This window comes from Mastomys coucha, unplaced genomic scaffold (assembly GCF_008632895.1).
Source record: "Mastomys coucha isolate ucsf_1 unplaced genomic scaffold, UCSF_Mcou_1 pScaffold14, whole genome shotgun sequence".
Taxonomy (NCBI): domain Eukaryota; kingdom Metazoa; phylum Chordata; class Mammalia; order Rodentia; family Muridae; genus Mastomys; species Mastomys coucha.
Genome location: NW_022196896.1, coordinates 113218885 through 113232063, shown reverse-complemented (window position 1 = coordinate 113232063; position 13179 = coordinate 113218885). Strand labels below are relative to the sequence as shown.

At 46.8% G+C, this 13179-nt stretch overlaps 1 protein-coding gene across 2 annotated transcripts in view; it reads right to left on the bottom strand.

The window, feature by feature from the left end:
* The window catches only part of Inpp5d (inositol polyphosphate-5-phosphatase D), a 103815-nt gene that overhangs the window by 19731 nt on the left and 70905 nt on the right, over window positions 1–13179 (bottom strand). For both annotated transcript variants that reach the window (XM_031368317.1, XM_031368318.1), the window contains exons 10-18: window positions 10561–10667; window positions 9180–9282; window positions 7241–7437; window positions 6703–6820; window positions 4204–4300; window positions 3570–3708; window positions 2032–2140; window positions 1787–1875; window positions 110–191 (exon numbers count right to left, since the gene is read on the bottom strand). In XM_031368317.1, the coding sequence (XP_031224177.1) occupies window positions 110–191; window positions 1787–1875; window positions 2032–2140; window positions 3570–3708; window positions 4204–4300; window positions 6703–6820; window positions 7241–7437; window positions 9180–9282; window positions 10561–10667 (1041 nt within the window). The remainder of the gene's footprint in view (window positions 1–109; window positions 192–1786; window positions 1876–2031; window positions 2141–3569; window positions 3709–4203; window positions 4301–6702; window positions 6821–7240; window positions 7438–9179; window positions 9283–10560; window positions 10668–13179) is intronic.

The following is a 13179-nucleotide window of genomic DNA, read 5'->3' as shown; positions in this document are numbered from 1 at the left end:
GTAAAATAAATAAATCTTTAAAAAAAAAAAAAGCAGACTGAAGCCCCACCCCTTGCCCACTGTCCTCAGAACCCAAAACCTAGTCTGCACCCCACTGTGTTCCACTTACCATAGGACTGACAGACCACATGCACCAGCGGGTAAGACTTCCAGAGGACTCGGTCACACCAGGATGGCAAGTTGTACTTCATCTACAACGCAACGTTACAGTTTTATAGCACATGTGCTGCTTTCACTGTCATTAGTAAAAAAACCACAATATTAATGAGGACATCCACTATCATCAAATTCATCTGTCATTGGTTCTTTAGGGAATTTACCCTCGGGTATCACTAAACTATTTAAAATATATTTTATTTATTTTATGTGTGTGAGTACTTTGCCTGCATATATGTATGTGCAACATGTGTGTACAGTGCCCACAGAGGTCAGAAAAGAGTGTTAGATTCCCCTGGAGTTGGGGTTACAGTTGGTTGTGAGCAGCCATCTAGGTGCTGGGAACTGAACCCAGGTCCTCTGCAAGAGTATTTTATTGCATCTTGCCCCAAACACTGTTCCTTTCAACATGAGTGGCTTATTAATATATTAATAGTCATTCTGTGATCTGTTTATTTTGGCCTGTGGCTTTATCTATGGAGAACTATAATGTTCTGAAATTCTAAGTCCTGGAGCAAAGAAACCAGTTTTACTGGTGGTGTTTTGGAGTCTAGCCATGTAGTCCAGGCTGGTCTTGAACCTCTGATCTCTCTGCTTAAGTCTCCCAGGTATTGGGATTAGAAGTATGCACCATCACACTCAGATGCATGGGAACCTGTTTAGTCTCAGCTAAGAGAATTGTGTGTGTGTGTGTGTGCGCGCGCGCGCGTGTTTTGTTTACTTGTTCTTGTCTTTTAAAAGGGTTACAGAGAGGGTGCAGTGCTTAAAACCTCTGGTTGTTCTTGCAGACGGCTCCAGGTTTGGTTCTCAGTACCTACATGGCAGTTCACAACCATCCATAGTTCCTGTTTCTAGGGATCTCAGATGCCCCCTTTCAGCTTCCATGGGCACCAGATGCTCATGGAGGCAAAAACATGAATACACATAAGATTAGCCTTAGTAGTAGCCAGGCATAGGGGTGCATGCCTTTAATGCCAGCACTCAGAAGGCAGAGGCAAATGGATCTCTGTGAGTTTGAGGCCAGCCTGGTCTACGTAGGAAGTTCCAGGATAGCCAGGGTTACATAGTGTGACCCTGTTTCAAACAAAACAAAACAAAACAAAACAAAATTAGCCGTAGTACATAGTTAAGAAACAATGCTTTAAAATTCTCTCAGCATCTGAGAATAGGGCCATGGTTAATTCAGTTTTTTTTTTTTTTTTTTTTTAATATACAAGTGGGTGGCAGTTTTTGTACCAAGATATAAGTCAGCATGTGAAAGATTTTATTTTATTTTTTTGAGACATACTCTCGTGCAGCTCAGATTGGCCTCAAACTCACTGTAGTCAAGGATGACCTTAAACTCCTGATCGTCTCGCTTCCTGCTTCTATTTCCTGAGTCTTGGGATCAGAGACGGATGGTGCCATGTCTGACTTGATGCTGAGATGGGATCCAGGGCTTTGTGCACACTAAGCAAACCCTCCGTGGACTGAGTTACATCCCCAGCCCCTGTGTGTGCATTCTGACTTTTGTTTTTTGTGGTTGTCTGCTGAGGTAGGATGCTTCCCGCTTTCTAGGAACCACCATGGAACGGTGAGTTGGGCAAAGGAGGTGGGACAGGGCAGGAGAGTCGCTGCCGGGAGGACTCACCCCTGTCGCTTTCTGCTTCGTGTAGGCGTACTTGTCCCGGGTCAGTCTTTCAAATCTGTAGGTGGGGGCGAAGGTGATCTCCTCTTCCTCTGAAACAAATGCATGGCCCTCAGGTTGGCTTCCCTAACACCTCCAGGTTCCCTCCTCTGCAGACAGAGCCCTTCCCTTGGTCAGGGTGTTCAGGTGGAGAGAAAGAAGATGGCCGGGGAAAAGATGAAAAGGAGAGACAGTGTGCCCTCCCTCACCAAAGTGCAGGAAGACCTTCTGGTCCTTCCTCTCCAGGAGCAACTGGTCGTGGGCTAGGAGATCTGAGTACTGCTGTTGCTTGATCTTCTGGATGATGGCCTCTGCCTCCTGGAATGGGGACATGCCAGGTCAGACCCTGTCCCTCACCACACTTCCCAGTGACCACACCAGGGCCCCGGGACCTGAGACCCAGCAGTCTAGGATGCTGATTCCTGGCGCTTTGCTTGATCACTTTATAAAGTTAAGGAAAGCCTGGAAGGGTTGTATCATCACCACAACAGGCTAGTCTGAGTTTGCATGCGGATCTATTGTTCTTATACACTGGCTTTTAGACACCATGGTCAGCAATGCTTCATGAGACAGGCAGGACATCTCCTTTGCTTTCTCTGGCTCTTTCTGTGGGAACAAGGATGTCCAGCAGTAAATCCGCTAGTGGTGGTGGGGAATTTCTGACTCCGAGGCCTCTGAGCATCACCCTCTTTGCAACCACCCAGCCTAATTTGCAAGAATTTGGCGCCACACGGCAGGATGGGGGGTAGGGTGGGGTAGGGGGGGTGGGGGGTCCGCTGGCCTTGGCTCCAACAGTTCTCTTGCCAGTCTACTTCTCTGTGGCTTTGAGCCAGGCTCTGGGCTCCTACCCAGGGGAGTGTGGCACTGGAGCAGCCCTTCCCCAGGAAGCTCAGGATGGAAACTCTACGATCATGCTCCTGCCTGCTTGCTCATTCTCAGGGAGGAAAGATGTCACCTGGGGGTCACTAGTGAGGAAGGCATGGTGAGCTGGCTGCAGAGCTGTGATGGTGGGCTCTGGAAGCCCAGAGGGGACTGGAGGACATAGGTCATATGGAGCAATGCTTGGGAGAATGGGACACCTGAGTCCAACCTCAACCAGGAATGATGTGCAATCTCCTCTCAGCAGTTTTCCTAGCCTCTCTGTGTGCTTGACTATAAAACAGGGTCAGCTCCTGCTTTGCTTCTTTTGTCCCTCACAGTGTGGGAATACATTAAAGTCCCTCCGTGGGAGGGAAACAGACTTCTAGACAGAAGGGCACTCACTGTTCCACCCTACGCTGTCTCCTGCTTCAACTTTTATAAGCATGCAAAACAACTGTGTGGGTTCTAGACTCATCCTGTGGTCACATCTGTTGGTCCCTTTCCTGGAGGCAGGCAAACAGTGCTTTAGATCCACCCGTGACCCCATGATTTGTGGAGATAAGTGAGCTGGCCCCTTAAGATGCCTGAGCTTCCTGACCAAGCCCAGCTGCTGCTGGCTGGCTGGCTGGTTGGCTGGCTGGCAGACTTAAGAGACAGTGACAGTGATGAGGGGGCAGCTATAGAAGTCCTGGGGCAAAGTCAACACAAGCAGAAGGGAGCTGAAAGAAAGTCAGAAGCTCCATGACAGGAGCTGTGTTGAGTCCCCAAAAGGAGCTTGCCTTAGCCTGGTTCTGAGTGTTCATGTGTCTTTTTTGATTTTCTGTCCACAGCTGACTCCTAAGAGCCTCTGTCCCCTATGGCTCTACCCGAGGTGGAGTCTCCTTACCCAGGTGGGCAGCTCCACACGGTAGTTGAGATCCCCAAGCCAGAAGAGGTGGGTGAAGCGATGGGTGATGTTAAATGGACTTAGCTTCTTGTCTCCCAGGGCCAGGAACCGCAGGATGTTCATATAGTTTTGATTTCGCCTAATTCAGGAAAACAAGGGCCATCTAGCATGCCTAGCATGGGTACTGTCCTTGTTCTGATGATAGGGAGTCAGAGGCAACAGAGGGAAACAGAGACTTCAGCTCTGTCCCAGTGGGCACCTGAGCACGCCTGAGAAACCCAACTGGGAACACAGTCTAGACCCCATGCAGGGATCTACCCATCAGGAAGCAGACTGATAATCGCACTAGCTGGCTATGGTATGACAGAGGCACCTGCAGACAAAATGAGCTTTGAGCTAGAGGATGCTCTGGAGGGATAATTTTCCTTTACAAATGGACCAGCTCAAGGAGTCTAGTAGGTTAATGCCATCAATATGTTTTCTGTCCTCTAGACAAGAGTCACATACATCTAAGGTCTCTACTGTGCTACAGTGGTCTTTGCTCAGACAGCAGAGGTCCAGAAGGTCCTGAGGCTGGGCAAGCATCAGGGTGTGCGAGGCTGTCTGGGTGCATGGAGGGGATGGCTCCCATTACCTGAGCTTTTTTTCACTTCCAGAAGTCAAGTGGCTGTTGACAAACCCCAAGGAGGTTCCATTGAACATGAAGGACACTCCTACGGCTCCCTTGTTTCCTAAGGCAGGAAGAAAGCAAAGACCCAGAATGTCAGCCAGGCAGGCTCGTCAAGGGGTCAGAAGTTGAGGTGAGGTAAAGGGTACTAAAGCTGTTAGCAAGGAGAAAGAGAAGCAGACGGAGGGAAGAGAGGATAGCGGATAGGTTAGTGGGGGTGGGACGCGCCAGAGACAGGCAGGTGGAAGCAGTTTTGCAATATTCTATATAGGAGAGAGGAAGGAGGATGCTGTCATCTGAGTATGGGGATGTTGGGGGCCGTGGCACTGAGCAGAGAGCAACAAGGAGGGTTGGAGCAGCCTGGAGCCTTGGGATTTGGGAGTGCCTCCTCCCGTGACTGAGCGAATGACTATCTACTCAGGATCCACTCCTGTGGGATCAAAAACATTCACTCCAGATACACACATGCACACCCACATAGACACAGACACACAGGCATACACAGATACACACAAAAAACCACACAGACACAAACACACATAAACATACACATAAATATACATACACACAAACATACAGACACACACAGGCACATACACATAAACACATAAACATATAGACACACACAGGCACATATACATAAACATACAAACATACAGACACACACAGACACATGCACATAAACACACAAGCATACAGACACACACACATATAAACACACAGACACACATAAACACACACATAAATACACATACACACAAGCATACAGACACACACAGGCATATACACATAAACACACAAGCATACAGACACACACAGGCATATAAACATAAACACACAAACATATAGACACACACATATAAACACACACACACACATAAACACACACACACATACACACAGACATACACATATAGATATAATCTCTCTCACACACATGCCTTGCCAATGTTTTAATTTATTCTACATTAGTGATTCTTAAAGTACATTCCCTAGGCCAGCAGAGCAGCCCCAGGGACTCCACTTGAGAAGCAAATACAATATGACTGTATCAGAGATTCTAGAACTTAGAAATATGTGCTTGACAAACTCTGGAAGGCAGGGGTTGGTAGACATGGGCTTACCACAGCATGTACATATTTTGAGGGGTGGGAGATTATCTGTTTAACTTTGGTGCTGGGGACCTAACCCAGGGCCTTGCATATACTAGGCAAACACTCAGACTAAGCTCTGTAGGGAGGAGTGGGATCTAGGGCCAAGACTAGAGTAAGGCCTGCTTAAGAACATACAGATGTAATTTTCAATGAGACATTTGAAGAAATTCTGTGCAAGGGCCAGTGAGAGAAGCAGGATACCCGGAGAGGGGAGAAGTCCAGGCAGGGATGTTCTGTAGGAGATGGAGCTCAAACTAACCCCCATGATTGCTACTGTAGCAGGCAAGAAAGTATGAGTGAGTGGAGACGGGACAGTTAGAGCTTTGTCAGCAGAAAAACACGGGTTCTTAGATGAAGCAATCTTGTGTCTTGTTTTGTTTTCTGGGACCCTGTCCTGTCCCCAAAGTCAAAGCCCAGAGACTGCTAGCCCCTCCCCATTCATGTACAGCCCAGTGTTTGTGCTCACATATATACCCTGAGACACTCCCATGCACACAGCCATACATTCAGAAACACAGACTCTCACAGACTCACATAAAAGACACAGACACAAACATACCCACAAGCACAAATATCTAAATACTCAGGGCAGGCTCGAATGAACTCACACACATATGCATATTCACATAAATGCACAAACACATCCAATGTCACCTTGTCCCCCTTACCACCCAAGCACACATTTGCAAACTTATAAAAGACTTGCATATCCATAGAGGCCATCTTCGCAGGCATGGACCTTGCTTTCCCACATAGGCAGCTTGTCCGCTCTCATCTCTGTTTTCTGTGCCCACCTACTCAGTGTTGGTCAGTTTCCACTTCCTACAGGGTGCTTGGTGTTCTCCTCGGTCAGCATCCTATAGACCATGGTCAACTCCAGCCTGATCACAGCCCTCTTGTTCACCTCTACTGCTGAGTATGGGGACTTTCAGGTGACAGTAGCAGAAGGGATAGTCGTCGCACATGGCACATAGGCCCAAAAAAGTCACCATCTGGCCTTTTCCAGTGGAAGTTCGCCAATCCTTACTCTAGATTCTTACTTCTCAAAGTGGGATCCCTGGACTGGCTGGCACTAATGTCACCTGAGAGCTTGTCAGAATGGAAACCATCTGAGACTTACTGAGACAGAAGCTACATTTTTAACCAGATCCAGAGCTGGTAGGGACCTTGGGTGAGTTTTTGCAGGGAAAACCACCCGAATTTGCTAGAGACAAAGAGATCCCAGGACAGGGCTCTCGTGGTTTAATCTGGGACATTGCCAAGAGAAGGAAGAGGAGGAGCATGCACAGGAACGGATTCCCTCTACGCTCACCCAGGGTGTTGGCGATGCCTGTCTTCACGTTGTCAGTGCAGATGTGGCTGATCCGATTCTCATGCTCTGGCTTGGCAAGTACCACTATGCGAATGTTCCAGAGGGTGTGGATGGCAACCTGGTGGTGGTGGGAGATGATGTTGCAACACAGGGCTGAGGTACCCCCTTTGGAACCCTGAGCATCTCAAAGGGATTCACCCCAGCTCTCACCCTGGGAGTCAGACACCCTATCTATATTCCCTAGCCTTTAGGGGAACTTCTAACAACGCCTAGAAATGAGACAGAACACCTCAGAGATGAGAACTGGGACTGAAGATTCATCTAGGAAGTAAATACTATCCTTTTAAGTAGGAGTATGGAAGGTGGAGGACTCAGAACCCTATCAGTTACTGAGGACGGCACCTCAATGCGCATCTGTGGCTCTGAAAGTGGGGTACCACTGAGCAATCCTATACATTTTTGGAAGTATCTTGTCTGACTTCTGAGATGCTTGGAAGAGCCTGTTGTCTCCCCACCCTGGGTCTGGCCAGCTGCTCACTGTTTTAAATGTCATGCTGGTGACTTCTTGTAGGGAGTGCCTGAGTATCTCCAGCCACTCCTTCTCTCCAAGGGGGTCCTCCTGGGTGCCAATCACGTAGATGTCATGGGGGATATAGTCAGCAGAGTCGTCCCGTGTCTTTCCCTGCCCCTTGGAGAGAAACCAGGACGTGATCTTCTTGGGAGGGGGTGCATTACCTTCAACAGCAAAACCCAACACCGAATGAGTCAAAGACAGGTCAGGTCAAGGGCATCAGGGGGATTCAAAACAGGGGAAAGGAGGGTCCCATAGTTACAAAAATCACTGGGGCAAATGCCCTAGATGGAGGACTCAGTGCTGATACCACCTTACATGTCAGCTACGGGCAGAGCTCAGTGAGATCTTGATGTAAAGAAAACATTACATTTCAAAGAATGGAAAGCCTGGGAAGTCCTCTCTGGAGCCCTGATCTAACTGAACAGGTTGCCAGACATGTCCTAGGCTCTAGGACGGCAGTGACACATGAGATGTGGCCCTGTCACTCAGGAGTTTACATTTTCAATGGTGAGTGACATGTCCAGGATGGAAACTTCTAGCCTACAGCCAGGAAACACCAAAGGCTTCCTGGAAGAAAGTTATAGTCAGCTAGGAACTGAGATGAAGAGGTGCTCAACAGAGAAACAGGGCAAGGGTGCAACCTGCCCCAGCTTCCATATTGAAAAATGAGTGGAAGCAGTTCCCTCAAGGAATGCTGGGAAATCTACTTCTGGAGATACCCTACAGATGGGTAGATGTTCTCCCTGCACCCCGAGGAGATCTACGTCCCTTGGCCAACAGAGAGACAAGAAGCCAAGAAGCCAAATAACAATCTTTGCCAAATTCTGCCCCCTGGGGCTCTCAGTGAAACTCCTAAGGAGACTTTCCCACCCTGCCCATGTGCAGCAGGGCTCCTGCCTATTGCACCCATGTGACTTCTGCTGGAAGGTGTCTTCTGCTGGAAGGGCAGCAGTGGGATGACCCCGCTATGTCCAATAAAAAAAAAAAAAAAAAAAAAAAAAAAAAAAAAAAAAAAAAAAAAAAAAAAACCTCTTCACAGACAGACAAGAAAACTAGAAAGGGCCTTGTGCCACATGCCTGGACCCCTGAGGGTGAGAGCCTAAGGAGTTAATGATAGACTAAGATATCCATTAAATTTGAATTTCTGATGGCTGGGTGATTTTTAGAATAAGTATGCCCCGTGCAATGATTGTTTGTTTTGAGATTCAGATTTAACTGGCCATGTTTCAATTTAATTCTAGCTCAAAATATATACCAAAACATTTAGTATAATTGACAATTAGTATAATGTACTATTATACATATTTAGTATAATAATATATGGTAATATATATTATATGTAATATATATTTAATTCAACATATACTTTATACCTTAGCTTTTATCCTATCTGAGTACTTATACCAAATAATTATTTCACTTACATATTTACCATATGGAATATATTACCATATATTTAGCATATATGTTTTGTTTTACTTTTAATTACACTTGTATGCTAAAAATATATATTATTCATATGGCATTTAAACTTAGGACCACTAGGCTCTATCCATTGACCCACCTACCCATCTATCTATCTACTCACCCACTGATCTCTTTATCTCTCCCCTCATTCTTCCCTAGATAAGCCGGGACCAGACTTATTTCTTCCAGGCCTGGGGTCCCATGGTAAACTGCAGAGTAAGCTACTTTTGGTACTTTGGGGTGCACTAATCCTAAAGCCTATTTTTCTTGTTCATCATCATCGGACAAAGGTAGAATTCTCTAGAAAAGAGGCTGTATAGATGAGACTGAGACCAGAACTATGGTTGAGAGATAGAGGTGCCCCCTTGTGCCATTTGCAGGTGTTGAGGCAGGACCCAAGCAGAGCTGGTAGGAGGGCGTGGGCACAGGGACCCACCCATGTTCCAAGTGCCAATGAAGATGGTGATCATGTCAGGCTCTGGTTGCTCCGAATGCTTGTTCTTCATCTGCTGCAGGAGCTGGCAGAAGCCTTCTCTTTTCTGAGGGAGGGAGGGAAGACATACTTAGCAGGGCCTCCACCTCCCTGCACATCGGCCTCTACAAAGGATGTGGTCAGCTTGAAAATTACTGAGAGGTATTTTCGTGTGTGTGTGTGTGTGTGTGTGTGTGTGTGTGTGTGTGTGTGTGTGTGTATCTATGTATGGATAAGTGAGAGAGGCAGCCACCTGGAGAGATGCATTCAAAGCCATGTGCGTGTGGCTTCTTTCACCCAACCATTCCACTGCAAGGTTGTGATGTGAAGCAGAAAATGAGGAACTGCATCAAGATACAACCACATCAGGCTACTGGAGCATGTTCACAGGTGAGGGACTCACAAATAGCCATATATAGAGAACTCTAGAGAGTTTTAACATTATGATGCAGAAGTACTTTATCCACAGAGAGGTGGCCACAATATATCATTGTCATGAAAAGCCACTTGGCAAAATGGTATGTGTACCACCAGTGCCGTTAAAAAAAAAAAAAAAAAAAAAAATTGCATGAGGCACAGCCATGCTCGCCTGTGAGTCCAGCACTTGGGAGGCTGAAGTAAGAAGACTGCCATGAGTTCAAGGCCATCCTGTGGTATATAGTGAGCACCAGGCTAGACAGAGCAATATTGTAAAAATTCTGTCTCACAAAAGCCCAAACCAGCCAGGCGGTGGTGGCGCACCCCCACCACCGCCTGGCTTCAACTCCATCATTGTTAATCTCACAGTTGCCCACTCTAAAGTCACCAGCTCATCATGACATAACAAGAGCTTCTTTATTGAAATCCTTCTTTAACCAGGGATGGCTCAAGAGTCAGTGTCCCAACCCCATTGAGCTTGCAGCAATAGGGCAGAAATAACTAGTTTGGGACCTATGCTCCTGAAGCCCAGAACACTGCCCAGCCAGGTGACCTCTCTCTATGTTCACAGGGAAGCACTGGTCAGGACTTAGATTAAAATCCAGAGCTTACCCAAAGGGCTCTAGTTAAAAGACACTGTTAATAAAGATATCTTGGCCGGCTCAGCACTGGGCATGAGACAAGGAGAGTCTCCTTGAATCTGGAAGATAGTACTTGTGATCTTGGGACACTGGAACTAAGACTCTGCAGGTCCCAGCTAGCCCAGAGCCTTCCTGGTCCTTAACTAGCTATGCACAGCTTCCCAGGTATGAAAAGGGTGCTCTAGAACCCAGGGAGTGAATGATCACAACCCCTGGCAGCACATCACAACACATGCTCAAGGCCCATGTCCCTTCTCACCCCACATTAGATGTCTATTGTCACTTACCTTAGAGTCAGCGAAAACATATTCCTTCCTCAGGATTTTCTCCTTCTCCGTCTCCACCAAGATCACCAGCTTGTTTAAAAACTTCTGGGACTTGATGAGCTGCAGGACTTCAGGTAAACAGAAGTTTATTGATTCATACCTGTGCTCCTTTATCTGCTCTGTCCAACATCCAATGCTCTCTAGGCACCCAAGCCTCAACCTGACCCCCACATACCTGGGCTAAGCCCTGGGGGCTCATTTTAAAGTGTGGTACCCAGAACCAGCTAGAGTTAGCTTCGCTACACACATCGTGAGATTCTGTCCATCCTTCTTTCCTTCTCCTTCCATGCCACTTCCCTTCCCTACCTCCTCTCTGTCTTGCTTAATTCATGAAAAATTCACAGAAAATTTGTAGTTTTCCTTTTTTTTTTTTAAATCAAAAATTGAGGGGTTGGGGAGGCGGCTAGGAACACATACTGCTCTTTCAGAGGACCTGAGCTCAATTCCTAACACCCACATCAGGCAGCTGACAGTCACCTGTAACTCCAGCTCCAGAGGAGACGTGACTCCTCTGGTCTCTTGGGATACCTTCATTCACATACCCAGGCACACACACACATACATGATTAAAAATAATAAGGATAAAATTAGAAATGAATCAAATCACTCCATGAGATTTTTTTTTTTTTCGAGACAGGGTTTCTCTGTAAAGCCCTGGCTGTCCTGGAACTCACTCTGTAGACCAGGCTGGCCTCCAACTCAGAAATCTGCCTGCCTCTGCCTCCCAAAGTGCTGGGATTAAAGGCGTGCGCCGCTGCCGCCACCACCACCCGGCAGTCCATAAGATTGGCGGTAATAGAACCCTTCCACTCCGCTCCCTCCAATGTCCCGCACCCTTGAGGCAACTAATTTCACATTTTTTAATGAACTCTTTTGAACTTTATCCCTCATTTCTTTTTTTTAAAAAAAAAATCAAAGACATGCGCAACCAACTGGCTTGTCATTGTATTTTGGCTACAAAAACACTCAATGCTTATGTCACTGTGACCACGACAAGGCTCCTTGACAGACTAGTCCTGGTTGTTCTTTTTCCTATGCAACTTCAAACATGTTTTCCTGAGTGGGGCCCACGTGTCCCCTCCCTTAGGAGCTATTGGCAGTTGGCGGCTGGGGAAGAGAAAGTCAAATTTCTTAAGGATGTAGCTCTGGGTAGTGCCAGGTCCCAGGGGATGGTCTCACACCCAGGAGCGCATACCAACTTCTGTCTTAGTTAGGGTTTTACTGCTGTGAAGAGACACCATGACCAAATAAGAACAACATTTAATTGAGGCTGGCTTATAGGTTCAGAGGTTCAGTCCATTATCACTGAGGTGGGAACATGGTGCATCCAGGCAGGCATGGTGCAGGAAGAGCCGAGACGAGAGTTCTACACCTTCATCTGAAGGCTTTCAGAATACTGGCTTCCTGGCAGCTAGGGTGAGGGTCTTAAAGCCCATATCCACAGTGACACACCTACTCCAACAAGGTCACACCTCCTCATAGTGTCACTCCCTGGCCCAAGCATATACAAACCATCACATGGACTCCCTGAAAGGACAGGAAGTTGGAAGGAGGTGGGGAGGGAGAGTGGGTCTGAGAGGAGTTAGAGGAAGGAGCATGGGCTGAGTATAGGCAGTATACTATATTAGCCTTTGCTGGGTTAATAACCGTACAATGACCATGTTCTTTTCTTCTTTGATGGTGCGGAGGGTCACACTGCACAATGAGTTACCCTCCTAGCCCAGTGCCATGTGCTTTTCTCCATTCAGACTCCCTTCCTGATTTGCGCCTCTCATCCCCACATGACTAAGCACTCCTCGGCTGTCTGTCCTGTGAGTAAGTGCTTTTCCACAGCCTCTAGGTCTGCTGACTTTGGGATGTGATGGAAACCTTCCCTCTTCAACACCCTGGAATCTACTCCTTCATCCCTCTCCTTGGACCCTTCTCTCTCTCATTCTATGTCTCCCTCTCTCTTTGTTTACACCTTCATTCTGGTAACATCTCTAGTAGCTTTCTAAGAATTACTTGCTAAAACATGGTTGACTTTTAAGTGAGCATATATTAACATATCTATTCATTGTAACCTCTTCATTCCCACACACTTTGATCATTCCACAGTTACTCTTGGTTGCCCTAGCTCTTTTCCATCTTGGTCTCTTTCTTCCCTAATTGTCCTTTCCCCTCCCTCTCTCTCTTCCTCCCTCCCTCATGTCTAGTTCCATCCAGTTTTTGTAAACAGTATCTTGCTGTTCTTTTTGGCTGAGTAATACTCATCCCATGATGTTCAAGACTATTTTCTTCCTTCAGCGATGGGCACCAAGGTCAGTTCCACAACTTGCCTATAACAAATGTTGCGCTGATAAACATGGGTGTGCTGCTACCACTGACATTGATCCCTTGTCCTTGTGTGACTGTTGAAGACTTCCTCCCATTTGGTCTCTTCACTCTGCTAACTGTTTCTCTTGCTGGTCAGAGTTTTTTAATTTTATAAAATCCCATTTGTCAGTTTTTGCTATATTTCTATACATTGCTATATTTGAGTTATTGGATTTTTTTTTTTTTGAGAAGTCCTTCCCTAGAGCTAGGCCTAGTGGCAGACAC